The sequence below is a fragment of the Cuculus canorus genome, chromosome 2, assembly GCF_017976375.1.
Source record: "Cuculus canorus isolate bCucCan1 chromosome 2, bCucCan1.pri, whole genome shotgun sequence".
NCBI lineage: Eukaryota > Metazoa > Chordata > Aves > Cuculiformes > Cuculidae > Cuculus > Cuculus canorus.
The window spans coordinates 141,975,710-141,994,067 of record NC_071402.1 but is presented as its reverse complement, the minus strand read 5'-3'; the positions used below and the strand labels follow the sequence as shown (position 1 = coordinate 141,994,067).

Here is an 18,358-nt window from a genome sequence, read left to right as displayed (position 1 = left end):
ATTTAAAAGATGGGTAGATTGCTTAGGGATATGACTTAGTGGATGGGTATGGTTGGATTCGACGATCTCAAAGATCTTTTCCAACCAAGCGATTCTATGATTCTCAACTTTTGTAATGAGGTCATACTCAACTCCGTTGAACTTACAACGACCATTTAACAAAAAGCAAGATATGCATTCAAGCTTCATACCTGATCTCTCAGTCTCTCCTGGTGTCCCATTATTGCTGTAGCATGGTGGGGATATTTCTGTTTCAGATGCTCAAGAAAAGCCTCTCTCTTCCTGTCCATTTCCGAGGTTTGCATCCCCAGTATTTCTTTGGAACTGCGAGGGCCACCTACTGTATGTCTTCGAGGGATGTTGCGGGTGGACTTTGAATGAGAAGTGTGACTGTTCGCGTTTGAAAGAAGTTCTTTAGATCGAAGACATTCTGCATCGTCTAGTGATGTTACATGCAAACTGGGTTTTGCCTGGTCTGAAAAAACACAAAAACCCAAACCAGAATATTATAAGAACTTAATCCCAACATTCACATTAATAAGAAAAAGAAAATAATCAATATAAAAGCTAGGTTCTTTTGCAAGTCTGTTAGTGTCCAATGGCATGCTCTGCTTCATTAAGCCCCCATACATTGTAAGAAGCAGCCCAGAAATAATCATTTGTATCAGCTATGCACAAGTCCTTACATACTTTTAACACACAACCGCAGTATTGCCTAAAAAAAAAAATGGAGCATCATTAAAGCAGATGTTCCTTTTATATAACTTTTACCACTATGTGACTTGAAAAGATCTGGCAAGGCCCTTATTCCCTGACCTTTAAAATATACAGGATGCTTCCCAGGAAAAGAAACAGGTTTCTTCAATAGGCTTCAGTTCACTTAATGGCCCCGTAACTAGTATCCTTCAGGATACCAACTGATAAAATTCCTTTGACAAGGAGATTTGAAATCCTTAATCTTTTTTCAGTGTGTTTTCAACATGCTCTGAAACACCTATGAAATAATAAGAGGGTTTGGGAGGCTTTTTTCCCCTATTTCTGACTATGGTGTGGTTTTAAATTTCATGGATCTCCCTTGGATTTTATGTGTCTCAGGACAGCGGGCTGGAAAATACTACATCACTTTTTCAATAAACCTTTTCTTAAGAAACAGAATAAAGGCAAGTTTTGTGTGATATAAAAAGGAAAAAAAACCCTTCAGATAAATTTTACAACTCTAAAACCTGCTTTAAGACATCTGTAAGGAGATAGGCAGACACGGAGGGTATGTAAGTGCTGGCTTATCTTCAGGTAACTGTAACATGAACCCTCTGGTGCATGAAGAAGTGTAGTCTGGAGCCTTGTTACCTAATACCTTTGAAAAACCCCTCACCCCTTTGTCAGCAAAGAAAAAAAATAAAAAAACCAAAAACCAAAAACCCATCCCAGAAGCATTGAAAAGGCCTCTCCAGCTCTTCAAGTCTGATGTGGCTTTCCCCATCTTTACTGGGCAGCTGCTGCCATCCCTGTGAGTGTTAACCCTTTCCAGAACCTCCCAGGAGCAGGAAGCTCCTTCCTTTACATATTTTTAACACGTCTCTATTTCTCTCAGCTGACACTTTTTGCCTCAGATCCATTTATCCTCCCAGTGACTGTCTCCTCTGCATGCTGACAGTTATACAGCACTGTTGTTTGGAAACAGGCACCTACTCTCTCCTCTTTATGGCTGAGTCTGTCAGTCTGACACCCTGCCTACCAGGTGCCTCAGGATTTTATGCTGAGGGTTTTTCAGCTTCCAGCTTTCAGTGTGTGGTCAACTGCCTGCCAAGTCCCATGCAACATCAAGACCTGGTAACAGAGTAAATTATCCACTGGTGGAGCCCCTGCCACTGTGATGTCCCACCAATACATGTGTGGAACCAACTCCCCTGGGTTTCATAGGACTGGGCCCTGGAAGGTCCTCTAAGATTTTGCATGTTTCTGTAAGCTCCCTATAGCTAGAAGACTCCAAAATATTAACACCACCCTCTCATTTGCACTCATGGAAACCTATCCTGAAAGCAGAACTGGAACTGGACACAAAAGCCCAGACTGCAGGTGGCACCACACTTTGATGACTACAGTTCCAGGCACAACTTTGGAAACAGGCTTGGTTCATGGGGAAGTTTTACTCTCACACAGATTCAGAGCCACCTTTGATCTCCACAGCACCTTCTAAGACCTTCTTAGAAGCACAATCTTCGTTAAACTTTCAGAGCAGCAGCCTCATGGCTGCATGTACACACACACTCGGACACACAACTTTTCCAAGCACAAGTCAATTAAAAAGCACCCAGCCTCACTGACTACTGAAAATCCAGAGCACTGACAGCCAGGTACACTCAGCTTGTTTGAGAAAACTGGCAACAAGGAGAGTTTTGTTTGCAAGAAGGAAGCATGACTACTCCAGCTACACTCAGTCAAAATGGTTTCCGAAAGCTGCACAGTATTTTCAATGGATTTTACACAGGAGGAAAAAGAGGTGGGAAGGGGCTGGCTGGAATTTACCATCTCTAATTTGTTGCACTAGGAGCCCGGAGGTTATATCCCTGAAACTGCTGGAACAAAGGCAGCAGACATAAATAAGGGATTTCCTTGGAGCTCGAGGGAACCAGTGTGAGCGTGGGTGACTGAATGCAGCAATTTGGTATAAACCTTCAAAGTATGGCCACAGCAGCAGTTTAAATCACTGACTTGGTGGCAGGCACTTCCTCAAGAAGGCAGGTAAACCTATACTGACAAACACAGCCAGGGCTCATGAATGTGTATTTTGGGTCCTAAATGTCTCTCATGCAAAGCCTTTCACCTACTCTGCATTTCAGTCATTTCAATAGTTTAAGGAAAAGAAAAGCTAGTTGTTTAGAGCACAAAGAGACATATCAAGTAAAGTGTTTTACCACTATTTGTTATTGGGTGAAACCTTGAGAAGGAATCAAGAATAACATATTTTTCTTACATGATATTAGAAAGATCAACAAATTCTCGTATTTTTCCTTCATATATTTCGAAAATACTGTATAAATACGAGTGAAATGAAAGGAATGTAAACTATGCAAACTAATTGCTAGTCTTGCGAGTGAGATGACCTGGGCATTCAGCACAATCCTGCAGCATTACAGCACACAGCAGCATGTGATTTTCTTTGCAAACCAAACTCCCTGTCACGTTTGAATATGGGCCTTTCCACCAGTAATTGGTGAAAAAAATCTTCCTTGGCCACCTCCTAGACAGGGACAAATGACTTTGATGGCAAGGCTGAAAGCTGGGATGGCGAAACCCCACCCCACCCCCATGCACCTCAGGGCACATAAGCTCCTGCTGTGTGGGCCACTGAGTTAGAGGGAGGAGAAACTTAAGAGAGGTTTTCTGGATCCTGGAGTTGCTCAATAACAGCATGGGCAAACTTTCCATATCTTCCAAGTGGAGATAATAGCCCTAGAAAATCAATCCCCACTGATAACTGTGAAATGTGTGACGGATCATGTGATGGTTCCCAGAAAAAGGGTAAAACTAGCAAAAGGATAAATTATGCGAGTACCCCTCCTGGAAAAGGAGTAAAGAGAAGCCAAGAGAAAACACAGAGGTGTGAGATAAGCTTGTCTCCCTCTCTCCCTCCCTCATATTCAGAAGCTAAAAGTTGAAGGTCTTTCTGTTCAATAAAGTAGCAAGTCTAGAAGGCCATGAAAAGCAAAACTTGCTGATTGACAGGGACAGGCTTTGGTTATCCAAAGGCTTGTGTAACCCTTACTCTCAAGACGCTTCTCTGAATTGAAGACAACTTTCAAGGTTTCTTAACATCAGTCATTGCTACAGTGGATATAATTATAGGAAAGGCCCAGGTCTGCGGCGTAGAAGCAGTATGCTTAGGATTATCACAAAGATTACCACCAAGGAGTAATTGCTGTAAGCTAGAAATTGAACTTAAAAAAAGGGGGAAAAAGTCCTTCAACACGCCCTGGTATGCAATTCTTCTAAGTCGCACCCTTCATGAAGTCTAGAAAGGTCAGAAAAGTCACTTTGCTTCATTACTTTAAATGCTGTGCATATTTTAATAGTCCCGTTTTGCAACCCAGGTGACATGAGAGAAGAACATTTTCAGAATAATTTCAGAAAGGAGCAAGTATGAACCTGACCCATACAGATATTATAAAACTTGAAGCAAACCATACTCAATACTTAAAGTTTGAAAAAGAATACAATTTTAACAGCGGGAGTCAAACCCACCTCCATTATATTTATGCTAGCAGTAAATTTGAGGTTATTTGGAATCTTTCTAATTTACTCCACTGTCTCTACAATTAGCTCTCTTTCCAAAGAACTTTTAAATGTAGATTTTGAATATGGGCCAAACCCACTACATTTGGTTCTGAGCTTCCAGCATTAGAAATTTTTGGGAATCGTAGCATAGGTCTGGTCAGACGTCTGTTTTTCTAGCTTCATTTGTATCTCAGGCAGCTTCATACAATCCATATAGAAGAAATATTTTACTGAAGGCACTTTTTTTTCCTCCTACACAGACACATCCTTTAAGTGAAGATTTCCGTCCCACTAAACACAAACATACACTGATGCAGGTGACTTGCACTGACAAGTATTTTAACTAAAAAAAAAAATATTGAAAAGAGCATCAAGCAATGAATGAACCCCTAAGGAAGAACAGTATTGGTTTTATGCACTATTTTCTGGTATTACATACCCCTAAACTCGTGCAATTGTTCAAAAACCACATGCACCTGACCGTGCCCTATTTGTTTCACAGAGGTACAGTAACACAACTCACACACGAACAGGGAGTGTTCGCAGGTGCTCCACAAATACTATAACAGATATGAGATTAGGTATTGTCGTGCTACCGGAATGTTATGCTCCACATGGAACAGCCCACGTACAATTCAACAAGAGTAGTTCTCATTTGCTTTTAGACAAAATATAGAGTGCAACAGTAATTGTACAAATGCACCACAGCTGACTGGCCATGAAAACCATGCTTATAATTTCTTGGCTTCGCTCCAGAACAAACTCAATTGGTTTCACGCAAAGTAAACTAGCCCTGTGACAATCTGCCATGAATCCCACTCTTTTAAGACACCCCGCAGAAAAGACAAGCTCGAACCCGCTTTTATTCATCTGCCATAGGTGAAACACGCAGAGCGTCTAAAGGGAAAGTGCTGTTATTCCCTCCGCTCCAGCGTCCCGCAAGCTGTGACAGCGGCACAGCGCGCTCCCGGATTTAGACAGAAACTCGCCAAAGACAAAGTTAAACTCACAAAGTTGGAGTGTCGGGGAAATCCACAGAGCCATTAGGACAAGAAAGACATGCTTTTCCCCCCCATGCGTTCTGCCTCCAGCTCTAAAAAGCAGCCAGGAGGGAGACGTTTAAATGCAACTCCATCTTTGCCTGACTCCCCTACTTACCCTTCATCTCTCCGCTGTCTGCCGAGCCAGCCAGGCACAGCTCAAGTTTCTGGCTTTCGTTCTCCTCCATTGTCCCTGCCTACCGCCCAAGCTCCCCTCTCCAACTTGGAAGCCGCCCCGGCGGGGCTGTCAGCGCCGGTCTCGGGGCGGAGGAAGGAAACTGGCCCTTCCCCGGAGCGAACCCCCCGCATGCCCTCCGCGCCGGGGCCCCAACAGGTGACGGGGCTTCCTGCGGGAGAGCCCCCGGCCGGCTCCCTGCCCGCGGCAGCCGCGCGGCGTTTGGAGCGGGATCGCAGGCCTGAGCCTCTGCTGGAATCCGAATCCGCAGCCTTTTAAATCTCTGTCATGGGACAAAAGCCTTTCCACAAAATATTTTTTTAAGCTCGTAACCACCAAGCCCACAAACATTCCTGATAAATGCTCCTCTGTCTTTTTTAGCATCGAGTTTTAAAGTAATTCTTTCTATAAGCGCTTTGAGGTTTTGTTTTCTGTTGAATTCTTTCAAGCTGCTCACAGAATGAATTACGGAAAAATCAAGATATAGGAATTCAACTTTAGTGAAGCCAATAAAAATGAATGGTAGCGATATGTAAGCAGGGACTTCAGTTAAGAGGGATTTTGAAGCCTCAGTAGCAGAGCATATAGAAATATATAACTAATTCTCTTTTGGCAGATCAGAGGCGGGAAGCTTGCATGAGAATCAACAGATCTACTGGGCTGCGAGGCAAAACATAATGTGGCTAAGAAGTACGAGATCAAATCCCACGGATTCCAGTAGATGCCACATGTGTTTATTTAGTGGAGAATACCAGACTGAATTAGTCTATCAAAATCATAATGCAGAGCCAAAGCTGGTGGAACAAACCAAGTGTTGAGTTTCAGCATGAGGACCAGAAAGTTTATCCATGGACAACTTCTGAATTAGGTTAAGAACAAAGCGTATCAATAAAAATATGCAGTTTCTCATTTAAATCAACCTCATAGTGCAACACCAGATAACAGTTAGTATCTTGCATGTCTTTTTAAATAGACCTAACATAATCTGGTCTTCCAAGATTTCTTTGACTATGACTTCAATGTAACCTCAGCTAAATTGCTGGCAATGACCTCCCTACCACACAGTCCAGACAGGCTAGGAGAATTCCCGTGTTTCCTTCTACACGTCTATCTGGCAGAAATGTCACCCTGTCTACTTAGATTATTGAATGCAGAAATGTTTTCTGTATATATCAACTCAATACAGAACCTTAAGGAGAATCACTCTTCTCATGCCTCAATCCTCCCCCTTCCAGACAGAAAATCCATATAACTGAATGACAATTAACAACTGATAAATGAACAAAATTATAGCTCGTTAGATCAGACATACATATTCTCTAGCACTTAAGATATATTTATTTTCCTTTTTAGCAATTAATTCTATATGGTCTTGGAGCTGGCAAAGGTCCCAGAAATCTGGCACAAAAAACACAGAAAAGATGAAAATACATTCTAAGCATTAGCATTGCTATTTAAGGTCTGTAGTACAGTGGTCCCAACAGAATACTCCTATAGTTGCACTGCAATATAAACAAAACAGTGTAATACACATTGTATTTTGAGTAGTGTTTTTACTGGCCGTGCTCACTCTGATTGTGGACTATTTTAGGAGAAGTAATGGCCAGCCACTCTTACTTATCTGATGTTGCCTTTGTGATATGGAGGAATGTGCCTTTAACACTGAGGTTTTCCAGAGTCTGGACAAGCGTGATGAGCCTCTTGCAACTTATATTCACAGCCAGCTGGAAGGAGAAGAGGGCTCTTACAGGAATAGTGTTCACTGAACGCCATCAACTTCAAGAAATATAAAATAACTTGGAAACCCCTGATAGGAAAAGAAAGCCAGTAGAGTTGCCTGGAAAAGCAACATGAAAGCTGAACCAAGGCATTACCTGTATACAGGGGTAAGAAACTGAGAGTTAAGGAAACTAATGACATTTAAAAAGACCTTATCCTGAAATACCATGATGGAAAGCACAGAACTTACTTGCTTACAAATGCCCGAAATGAAGGTGCTTTTCCAGACTTGTACAGAAACATGGTTAGCTCTGGAGAGCAGTAGAGTTTGTACCAAGAGCCTTAATAAGATCAAAATAAATGTACTCTAGCCCCTTCAGAGGCTTTATCTCCATCCACGATAGGGGGAAAAAAACTGGGAAATTAGTTTAAAACTAAAAAACTTAAAAAACAATTAAAATTAGTTTCCACAGCCACAAGTAAGAGACAGAGAGTTGGTCTCTTGACTCCTCTGCTGATGTGTCCTAATTAGCAGCCAGGCGCCCTCTGGGATGGTGACAGACTGGTCTGAAACTGCCACTCTCGTCACCACAGCAAGATGCTCCCATTACTGAGACTAACCGTAAATGGTATTGCTGATACTGCTGGGGAGCTTGAGCAACATAGACCCCCAAAATGCAGAGATGAACAAAGAGAGACTGCTTAATTGGTTGCGGATGCGTGACTTGAAAACTGTTTGTCACCTCAGGACAACTTCTGTGGCTGCCGAAGGAGTATCTCCAGTGGCATTAGAGAGCACTGGAAAAAGGTGAGGCTAAAGATGGCACACTTAGGTATCATCAAGATCTCAAAAGAGCATGCCCATCCTCAAAGGAAACAATCTCTTCTGCTTCTGCTCAGGACAGGGAACAGTGGGGGCAGCAAGGTCTCTAAAAGAAAAGTTTTTGGTGCCAAACTGGATTTAATTAATCTAAGTATCTATGCCATTCCTTAAGATGTTACCTAAATCTATTTTTAAAAAAATAGTGAAACCTCTTTAGCAGCTGAGAAACTGGAGACGGCCAGAACCATTATACAGTTAGGCTCAAAGAGAGAGCTCCCCAGCACAGTCACTGGGATGAATCACTAATAAACTTGATTAACCAGTTCACAGCATGAAATCAGCATTTGTTTATCTGCAGGATCAACAATAACAGTGATTCCTTTTAATTACTTTGCTCAGATCTGGACCCATCAATATCAAAACAATGCATGAAGAATAATTGCTAACAGGTTATGCCTTTATAATTGAGTTTAAAATTAATGTCCCAGAGCAACTTAAACACTTCTGGGTTTAGCATATGCATAAAAAGAACAATTAACAAATACTGGCTGTGCTCAATTAGTCAAACATAATATGCAACAATCGCTACATGGTTCTAGCAATTATTGCCAACTAAAAAAATGGGAAGTTAATAATTAATAGTTAAATCAGAAGAAGCACCCCATAATTAAAGACCTGTCTCAATGTCCATGTGAAATCATGTAAACACTGAGAAAAACATCATCAATATACTCTGTAGGAACCAGCTGATACTGTCTAGCCTACCGTAGTACAGAAACAAAATAAATATTAGCCCTCTTCAAGTGGTGAGGTAGAAGAGTGGGAGGAATTATGAGCAGGTCACACCACAGCACCTCTCCAAGCTATTACACAGCCAGAGATCACTCAGGCCTGCCCTGGAGGAGGGAAGCCTCACGAGGATGCTCCAGCCTGTCAGGAAAACTCCCCTGCACACCAGGGAGTTATGGGTGATGATTTGCTACCAACCATCCGGATCTGAAATGGAGAAAGGAACTTTAACTAACTACGGAAAAACATCACTAAGGGTGGTGAAACTCCAATTTCCACCTCGGCCAGAAGAGAGCAGCTTCAGTGCTGGAATTAATTAGAGCACATCTCCGTTCTAGTTTGTGCTCAGTGAGTTCACTGCGGGCCTTGGTGTGGTCTCTCAATACTTAAAACTAAAATAGGCTTACTCCTAAAAGTAAAGGACTATGTTCAGGTATATATATTATCAGAAATTATATAATAGCTATAATAGCCACTATCTTGTACAAGCAATATGAAAAAAAATAATCTCTGAAGTGTATCAATAGGAATCTATGCAAGTAGATCTAGGGGGAAAGAATTTTACACTATTATCTACTGATTTGGTATTATACAACAAGGAATCACAGATTTTTAAAATGTGGAGAGGGGCTTTATGAACATTTGGTCTCATCATCTTAGTAAGGGATTTCAATGAACTGGGTCCTATTTCTCATGTAAGGAGAGTGGTTAAACTATTCAGTGGTTAAACAAAAGGAAACATCTGAAGTTTATTTTAAAATTTATAATGACAAACAATCTAATACAACCTCTGGGATTATTTATCATGAAATTACCTCTGCTATTAAAGTATCTGTGGAGAGTTTCAGTATTTATGCTCTGCACATTCAAGTTCAGTTAAGAATTCTCATACTTGCAAGAAAAAATTAGCCCAAAGAGTGAAATGGTAACACTCCAGCTGAAGGAAAATAAAGAAAAAATAAGTATGAGCTTCTCTACACAGCTCCACAACAGACTTTCATCATGGCTTGTCAGACCTACAGGTTTCAGCTCTTCAGAGCCGTTCAGAGACTGACAGTGGTGCCAAGAGCTACCACTAGCCTTAATAACTAGAACAGATATTAAAGAGAGTCATGAAGAGGCTGAACATGAGATATTCAGGCAGAAGATATATTTATCTTTCCAATTCCATTTCAGATGGAGCTCTGGGGAGCAGCTGTAATTGCCTGCAACTTGACATTGCCAAAGGAAGGTGCAGTGTCCCAGCCCACCTCCCATCAACAAGCACTGTGCTACACATCTCCAAGTAACAAAGCATCCTTCACTCACTCTGAAAGTCATTTTGCTCAAACTCACAACTTTCACAACTGGACACTTACATCAGGTTAAATAGGTTAGGTTTACTTTTTTCCCAAGTTTTATTTCTGTTTCCTTTCTTCCCCTCCAATTTTTTAAATAAATGGAAAGGTCTGAAAGCAGTAAACACTTGTGCATGCCCTAAATCAAACTAAGAAAAAAGACTGTGGTCATTACAAAGAAGTGCTATCATTCAAGTGAGAAGGAAAAAAAAAAAGGTAAATCTTGTCTTTCATCCATAACTCTATCGGCTAATTTGGGACAATCCCAACAAAGCTAACTCTAGATACACATTAACAGGACTTCTCTTCCCACTGCCCAATGTAAGATGGAACAGAGCTAAATGAGCATAATTACATGATGCATGTTTCTGACTTATCTAATGCAACACCTTATTTCAGAATTTTTATACCCCCCATTGTTGTCATCCCACTGTCCCAAGCTAACATTAATATTAGTACATTGCCACCAGCAGAGTCAACTTTGAACTGAAGACCCTGGCACACTACAGCTCCTCCTCAAGCCTGCCAGTCTGGCCTACCATTGCACTCATCGCACTTCCCATACAGGATCACCTGTGGTAAGGAATGAGATCAACCTGCAAACACAGAAATAGAAAATATGAACATCTGTTTTTGTAAAGTACCAAAAAAAATAACTCTGTAAAAGGAAAATGCCTTACATCACAGAAGTTTCAATCACTGGGGTTTAATCAAATAAGAAGCAATATGTGGGTGGCAAGGAACAGTGTTGGGAATTGTTTCTGAGACAGGTGAAAGAAATGGAGAGGAAAAAGTCACTTTTAAGTCCATCTGCTGTACATTCAAATTATATTTCTCCCCAGTGTAAAATATTTTGGTTTTGATAAGTTCCCTTCTGGATGTATTCACTCAAACAGAGCTCTTGTGAGAGTCTGGATGTGAATAGGTCCAAATTTTTAGCAGTGCCAGAACAACAGACTTAACACCTGAAACACTGACTATTGCTGTTTTCATGGATGTCTGCTGGACCTCGTTGTAAATGTACGAGCTGGCATACTTTAGTTATCAGAAGTATCAAGAATTGCTCTCTGCAAAGTAGAATTATACTTTAAAAGAAATATGAGAGAGACTTTATTTCAGCTCTTACCAAGCACACATGGACCTTATACAGCTTTTAGGTGAATACTTGAATTAATAGGAAATGCAAAGTGTATTTTGGTGGAACCTAGGTCCAGAAATCATATAACAGTTCAAGTTATGTTGTGATTACCATAACTGCTTACCTATCAACTGGCAATTCTGATAAATATTTTACCACAAAAGAATACTTTAAATTAAGTATTAAATAATTTTTAGAAATTAGCACAATTGCACTGGTATTGCCAACCCAGAGCACTCACACAATTCATGATGATGATCTTTCTCAAAAAGTCACAGTTCTGTGAACTTTATTCATTTTATCAATTTCTGGGCTGTACGAAATCATGTATTTGACTTTCCTCCACAATGTCACTGGTAAGAACCAGATTTTTTCTGAGACTCAGATTAAAATCATGCGAGAGGTCAGAGCCACTGTGACTTAATTAGTTGGGCATTTTTAATTGTTCTTATTGCAGTTTCTCCTTGTCTTCTGCCACAAAGGCAGTACTACACAGCAAATGACAATCTGAATGTCTGAGAAGAGATAAAGACGAGCAGAATAAAATCTTACAGCTTTGTTTCCATGCAGATCTGATTTCTAATCCAGCATGGATGGTCATAAATTGTGGTTTGTAAAGCTTCTGATTCTACTCCTGGTAGAGCACCATCTCTAGCTAGTGTAGAACTTACAATTTGTAAATGCATCAGTGACCTGTTCAACAGCATGTACATCCTGTTCCTTCAAAAGCGCCTCTTTGCCCTTCCCAGACCATACTGGTGCTATCATTAAGACAGATGATTAGCAAGAAAACAATCAGAGTTGACAGCAGAGGCACTCCTTTCTCAGGCCTGCCCAATCTGTTCTGCTGTAATGCATGCTTATTAATTCACTCTTCAGTATTTACGATTCATGACTTTAGGGCAACAGGGACTATTTGATTATCTTGTCCAACTTCCCATCTATCACAAGCCATTAAATTTGATGTGGAGTCCTCACATGAAGGCCAAATACTTAAATGAGATGAAGAAGATGACATTACTGATCTCAGGAGACCAAAGCTGTATCTGCACTAGCGCTTGTTTCAAACCACACCACACATGCAATGAGATCTACCCAGATGATCAGCATACCAAAGTGAAAGACATCAAGCTCCCAAATGACTTAACCTTGATGAAAGTTTTTTCCTCTACCTTTAATTTCCCAGATCAGACATCCACCTTAAAAAACCCCTCCAAACTATCCTAACCTCAAAACTGTGGTGCACACAGCCAGTCACACTCTCCAGCACAGTCAGTCTCTTATGCATGAAAAAAAACCTGAAGGGGAATAAGAAAAGCACCTGAAAACATACCTAGCCTGATGTACATGGAGGAGGGCAAATGCTCCTCAACACTGCAGATTACCAGCTGAAAAGCTGAAGTGCAACAGTTGATTATAATCACTGTCTTTAATACAGAGCTGCCAGTGCTACAAGTGTGTTATTTGAGAGTATTTCAGCAAGCAGGCCCACAAAGGTGGCTCATGGAGCTGATGGCTCTGGCACACTGCGTCCAGCAGCAGTGGGACTGCCACAACCCTCCACCCTGCAACAAACACCTCCATGAATACAAGCTTTCTTGCTGCACCTGGGGCTAACATGGTTTTGCAAATATACCCATTCTCATTTCACAGATTATGTTAGAGTTAATTGACTGATGTTTAATTACCCTCAGCACTAAGAAACTGCTTCTTGTTTCTTCAGGGTAAAATTGACTTAACTTCAGTTTCCAGCAATCGTACTTACTCCCCCTTTGTCAGCCAGACCTACTGGTGCTGTAGAACCTGCACTCGGTGGGAAAGCCACCTCACAGCCTCCTCCTTGATCACTCACATGAGCTGAACTCCTGAAGACTTGCATTATTTGTTTTCATCTTGGAAAACAAGTCTTCTCTTCACTTTATTTCTACTATTCCCATCTCCTCCTTGCAGTACAGCTAGCAGGATTATCAGAGCCTGTTCTGAACTTAATACAACTAACAGTAATAAAGAGGTATGCAACCTAAGTTCACCTCTGAAAACACCACTGCAGCAGCTGGATGCTGCAAGACAGCACAGAACCCCCGGGAAAAGGGGTATGAGGCTGAGGCACTTTCGGAGGCTGCTGCAAGGAGCCTGTGGCCATGGCTACCTCTTCCCCACAAGGGAGAGCGTGCTTCAGGTCTGGCAAGGGCAAAATGTCCAAGCCCTGCGCAAGCCACAGTGACATGACTCAGGTATCAAATCCTATTTCTCCTACAAGGGGAAGTCTGCTCCTTCTCTGCAACACTTTTGCAGAAGATAGAAAGTGAGGAAAAGTAACAATGATCCATCTCGTCAGGCACCAGGAAGCACATAGAATTGCCTAGAGTGAAGGCAAGAATGAGCAATGTCAGCACAGAAAGGTGTCATATAAGGTTTAAGCTTATTCAGAGGTAAAGCCTCTGTCTCTCTCATGAATAAATGCATAACCCAAGACATCTTAAGTCCAACTGTGTTGTATTTCTTAAAAAATCTTTTCAAACAAGGTGATGACTCACAGCTGAGCTCTCCAGTGACAACATAAAATGACATTGTTTTCGTTATCTTCCTTTACAAACTGCAAGTCTGCACTGAGGTATACAAATATCTCTCATAATATAGCACATGCCTTTACATGCAGTGTAGCTGAGGATAAGGAACAGGCAGTGAGTAATGACAATGACGGGTTTTCCTTCAATCCAAATAAAAGGTTATTAAATACTAATTGGTAATATGGACAGCTTTGATGCATACACCTATACTCCACTACTCTGATTTCCAAGACTCATCTGCAAAAGTATAACTTGGTGATTTATTCCATTTTATGTATGATTTTCATACTATTGTCTTAATAGTCTTATTGCCTTTCATAAATGACAAAGTCCAATATAAATTCACACTTTTTCCCTCTTGTGCTTTTTTTTTGCTCTACAACTGGCATTAAAATGTAGTACTTCAAGACTGCAGCTAGAATCCTTTAGCCAACTGGAGGAAATTCTGGGCAAAGAACTAGAAGGAAAAAAGTAACAAAATCTCTTGGAGACAAGTTGCCAATATTACCTACATGCCCTCATTTCAGTTTTATAAGCTCCTATAAATCCTCTCTCACAGAAGACAGTAACGCACAAATGCCCTTGGAAGCGGGTATTGTGTAAGCAAAGGATGAGTTTGCAACCCCTGGGTAGTTTTCCTTCAATGTCTTTAAGTCTGCTTTTTTTCAAGGAGTCTTGCCATAAGAGCTCAAATAAAAAATAGCTGGATCCTGGTAGAGAAGCTCTATCCAGAGCTATCCTCTATCCAGGACTGTGGGAGTAAATGTAAGTGCAGAAGATGGTCTGCAGAATGGAATGTAGGGCAGAGGGCTTTACAAGTCTCACATCACTTGAAACACCTAAATAAAATCGGAATAGTTTTCTAAAGTAGTGACTGAACCCAGACAGAAAACACAGGCTGAATACCACGATTAGGGGGTAAAATGCTACAGGCAGTAATTATCAATCACTTTCTTTTCCCAACCATCAAAGAAGGTAATTTGTTTGTTTTTCCCACCCTGCAAGGAAAAGACTGGGTGGTCTTCTAACTTTAAGAGTCTGAGAAATATTCCTCTCAAATAAAAGGCCACACTGGGCTTCCTGGGCAGCATGAGGTCCATTTTCAATACTGTCTTACACTGTACTTATTTTAGTCACAGCTATTAACACTGAGGCAGTGCTTTGCAAATCATCACTGAATACGTTTTCCTCATAGCTCCATGCAAATCTCAGGAGCATTTCCAAGACATGAATAAAGCCTCCGTTGTTGAAAGGTAGCATGTTTTCAGTTCCTCAGCTGTCTTCATCAGCATGGGACTTCCATACTGGAGGGATTCCTTATTTGGTTAAAGACTGATTTCCCTTCATCTTCAGAAGTTGTCACCAGTCATAAGAATGTAGCAGCCCTATTTGATATATTGCAAGTAACTGGGAATTCTGAGGCTATTAGTTCATTGAGGGAGTGACATGTCAATAAAACATAAACATAAAAACTCAGTCTCTTGCAGACAGCTTAAATCACTCATCTTCTATTCTTTTTTTAAATACCTAATATGTTGCTACACATTCAGATTTTAAAAAGTGAATTAAATTTTTTTGTATCTTCACCCCCTTCTTAAATAATGTACATCTGATAATGCCTATACTCAAACTCATACCATTTAAAGTCTAAGTTGCTTATGTACTGAAAAAACCTAAGTCACAGAGTGTTCAGTGTCACAATATAGCTTCCTTTTGCAGTAAAAGGAAGCTAGGAGAAAATGGGGCAGGAACCAGGCTGAAAAGCTTTCTGAAAGCTGCAGCTGCAGCCAACAGCTGAAATTTAAAATCAGACATTATTTTCTCTCCTCATCTTGTGGGCTCTGCCACAGTTTTCAATAAACCACAAATTCAGCCACAGAAGCACTATCACTTGTAATTTCCTTTTGCTGATGGAGCTAAAATAAGAACCATAAACACTTCCCCTGAACTTCAGAAAGCAGTGTGTGTCACTCCCCAATACGACTCTTGACACGTTACATGTGGACAACGTGTTAGGCAAGTAGCAAAACCCAATGTGGTCTTGTTAAATTAATAATTCAATGCTGCAAAGCGAACCTGAAACAAGGGATCATATGGGTCGTGGAAAGCAGAAGCAGAACTGCATTTCCTTTTCCCAGCCCAGTGAGAGAACAGACATGTGAGAGAACAGACAGCAGATACCATTTCCTGGGATTTCCACAGGGCATGTAGCAACATCTCTTCGTAGAGAAACAAAGAGAAGAGATCCTCCCGTTGATAAGAAATGGACTAAAGATAGGAAAGACCCTATAGGAACAAAAGCCAAATTACCAAGGGGATGGAGATTACCAGTGTCACCACAGAAAATGCACTGGTCCAGGCAGCTCTCAATATTAATGAGTTGGAAAGAAGGTATAAGTGAGGTGGTAGAGCTTGCTGAGAACACGATGATACTCAGGAAATTAGAGACAAGGTCTGATTATGAAGAAGAGACTGCACAAGATTCACTGACTAGGCAGTAAAATGAGGGATGAAATCCTATGTAGATAAATGGAAAGTGATGCACATAGACTTTGAACAAATTATTACCACTCTAAAAGAGAGTTTGAGGTTGCAATAATTCTAGAAAAACTTCAGCTCAGTGCTCATTAGTGATTAAAAAAACAAATAGATATTAGAAAATGCTAGGAAAAGAATAGCAAACAAGACAGATATTATTATGCTACTGCACAAATCCACAGCCTACCCACATTTTGAATATTGCATGCAGTTTTAATTCCCTCCAGGTCAAAGAAGATACAGCAGAAATACAAATGTTAAGAAAAAGGCAGCATAGATGATCAAAGTTATGGAAGAGTTTCTGTACAAGCAACAACTAAATTATGTAGGACTCTCCATTCTGAAAACAGATGATTCAAACATTTGTTTGAGGTCTATAAACATGAGTGACAGAGAGAAGCTGAATAGGGAAAGACTGTTCGTTGTCTCAATACTGACTCTAGGGTTATCAAATTAAACAAGTAGGCTAATAATTTAAAAATACATAGATATGAATATTAATTTCACAGAGCACTATGGAAGTATTGATAAGCTGGTGGACTTCTTGCTGTAGGGCACTGCAGTTGCTGAGTTTACAAGAGTTTAAAAAAATAAAAAAACACCCAAATTAATGGCCAAAAATTTCTATTGAGCACTGTTAAAAAAGGGCATTGTTTTATTATTTCTTTCAAGTAAACTCTTAATCATATATTGCAAGAAGCTGGGAGGATATTCCAGAAGTATCACCATATACTGTCTTTAATCCTGTATTCTTCCCTAGGTAACCATCACCAATGGTTGTTGGGCTTGACCTCTGGTCTGACCTGCTATGACTGCTCTTACACTTGACGAGGTACAAGAAGCCCTAATGCTGACAGTACCACTTTGTCATATGTCCTAAACATAAAGAAACAGAAGCACTTACATTACAACAGAAAAATAACAACCCCAGACCTAATCAAAACACTCTGCTGTGTAGTGAGAATCGTATGGATATCTCCTGGAGTGAGGATATGGGAGAGAATGAATGGCATACAATATATTAAGTCATCATCTCATCTGTTGTAAATGGCCTGAAACATTTGTCTACACAGGAGAGTTACTGTAGTGGAAGCTAGAGAATGAATTTGCAGTGCTTCAGCTATTCCACAGGGGTGGTGGACAATGCAGGGTTAATCTTACGTAGCTTAAATGTCCAAAGCTTTGGCTACCACCAAGTGTCAGAATGCTATTAAACTATTTGAACAAGGGTTCTGTACAACTTTGAGAGGCGGAGATCATCTTTTCTCCCTCATTAACTCCCCACTACTAAGAGGCCACTCTGGAGGACTTTAGGTGCTACCCCAGTAGCACCAAGCCACTCTTGCCCTTCCCCATCTTTCTGGGATATGGCACCGAGGGTAAGGGCAGGCAAGGCTGGGCAGATAAGTGCACAGTACTCCGCAGTGTACTGGGATCTGGTAGTAGTAGGATCATTGGCACTCTGCTTATTTAGAAGCATGAAATATCCATCCACTCTAATGCACACAACCTCTCCATAAAGGCATCAGACATATTCTCCCTCTAGTTCTTTGTAAATTTACTTTACTATTCCCTTACCTTATTGAGATATCTAACCACCTCCTTGCTTTTCTGTTCCAAGAAAACAGAAAACTTTTTTTTGTTGTTGTTGTTAGTCAGGAGATTTTTCAAGGACAAAGAATAATACACTTTTATTAAGCAGCTAAGCACAGTAAGAAACTTTTTACTAGCAATTTCTCAAGGAGCGTTATGACTAGCTGACTTGAAAGAGGCCCATCTAGAATCTCATTAGATTTTCAAATACCTTAGAATACAGTTCTTACTGAATTATCAAACTTGCGGGGAAGCAATGGCAGTTTCTTACCTGAGATTACACAATTCTGTATTAACTGCAGAAACATATTAGACTTGTAAAGCGTGTCATATACTCGTAGCTGCTGAAGTAACAGGGAGC

General features: G+C 40.7%; 1 protein-coding gene across 15 annotated transcripts in view; it reads right to left on the bottom strand.

Moving 5' to 3' along the window:
* Positions 1-18,358, bottom strand: part of KIAA1217 (KIAA1217 ortholog) — a 362,749-nt gene that overhangs the window by 176,922 nt on the left and 167,469 nt on the right. For 10 of the 15 annotated variants that reach the window (XM_054058353.1, XM_054058352.1, XM_054058359.1 and 7 more), the window contains one exon: positions 192-475. In XM_054058353.1, coding sequence (XP_053914328.1) covers positions 192-475 — 284 coding nt within the window. Of the gene's footprint in view, positions 1-191; positions 476-5,433; positions 5,731-18,358 lie in introns of those variants that run through there. The other 5 variants (XM_054058351.1, XM_054058356.1, XM_054058357.1 and 2 more) reach the window with 4 other exon arrangements.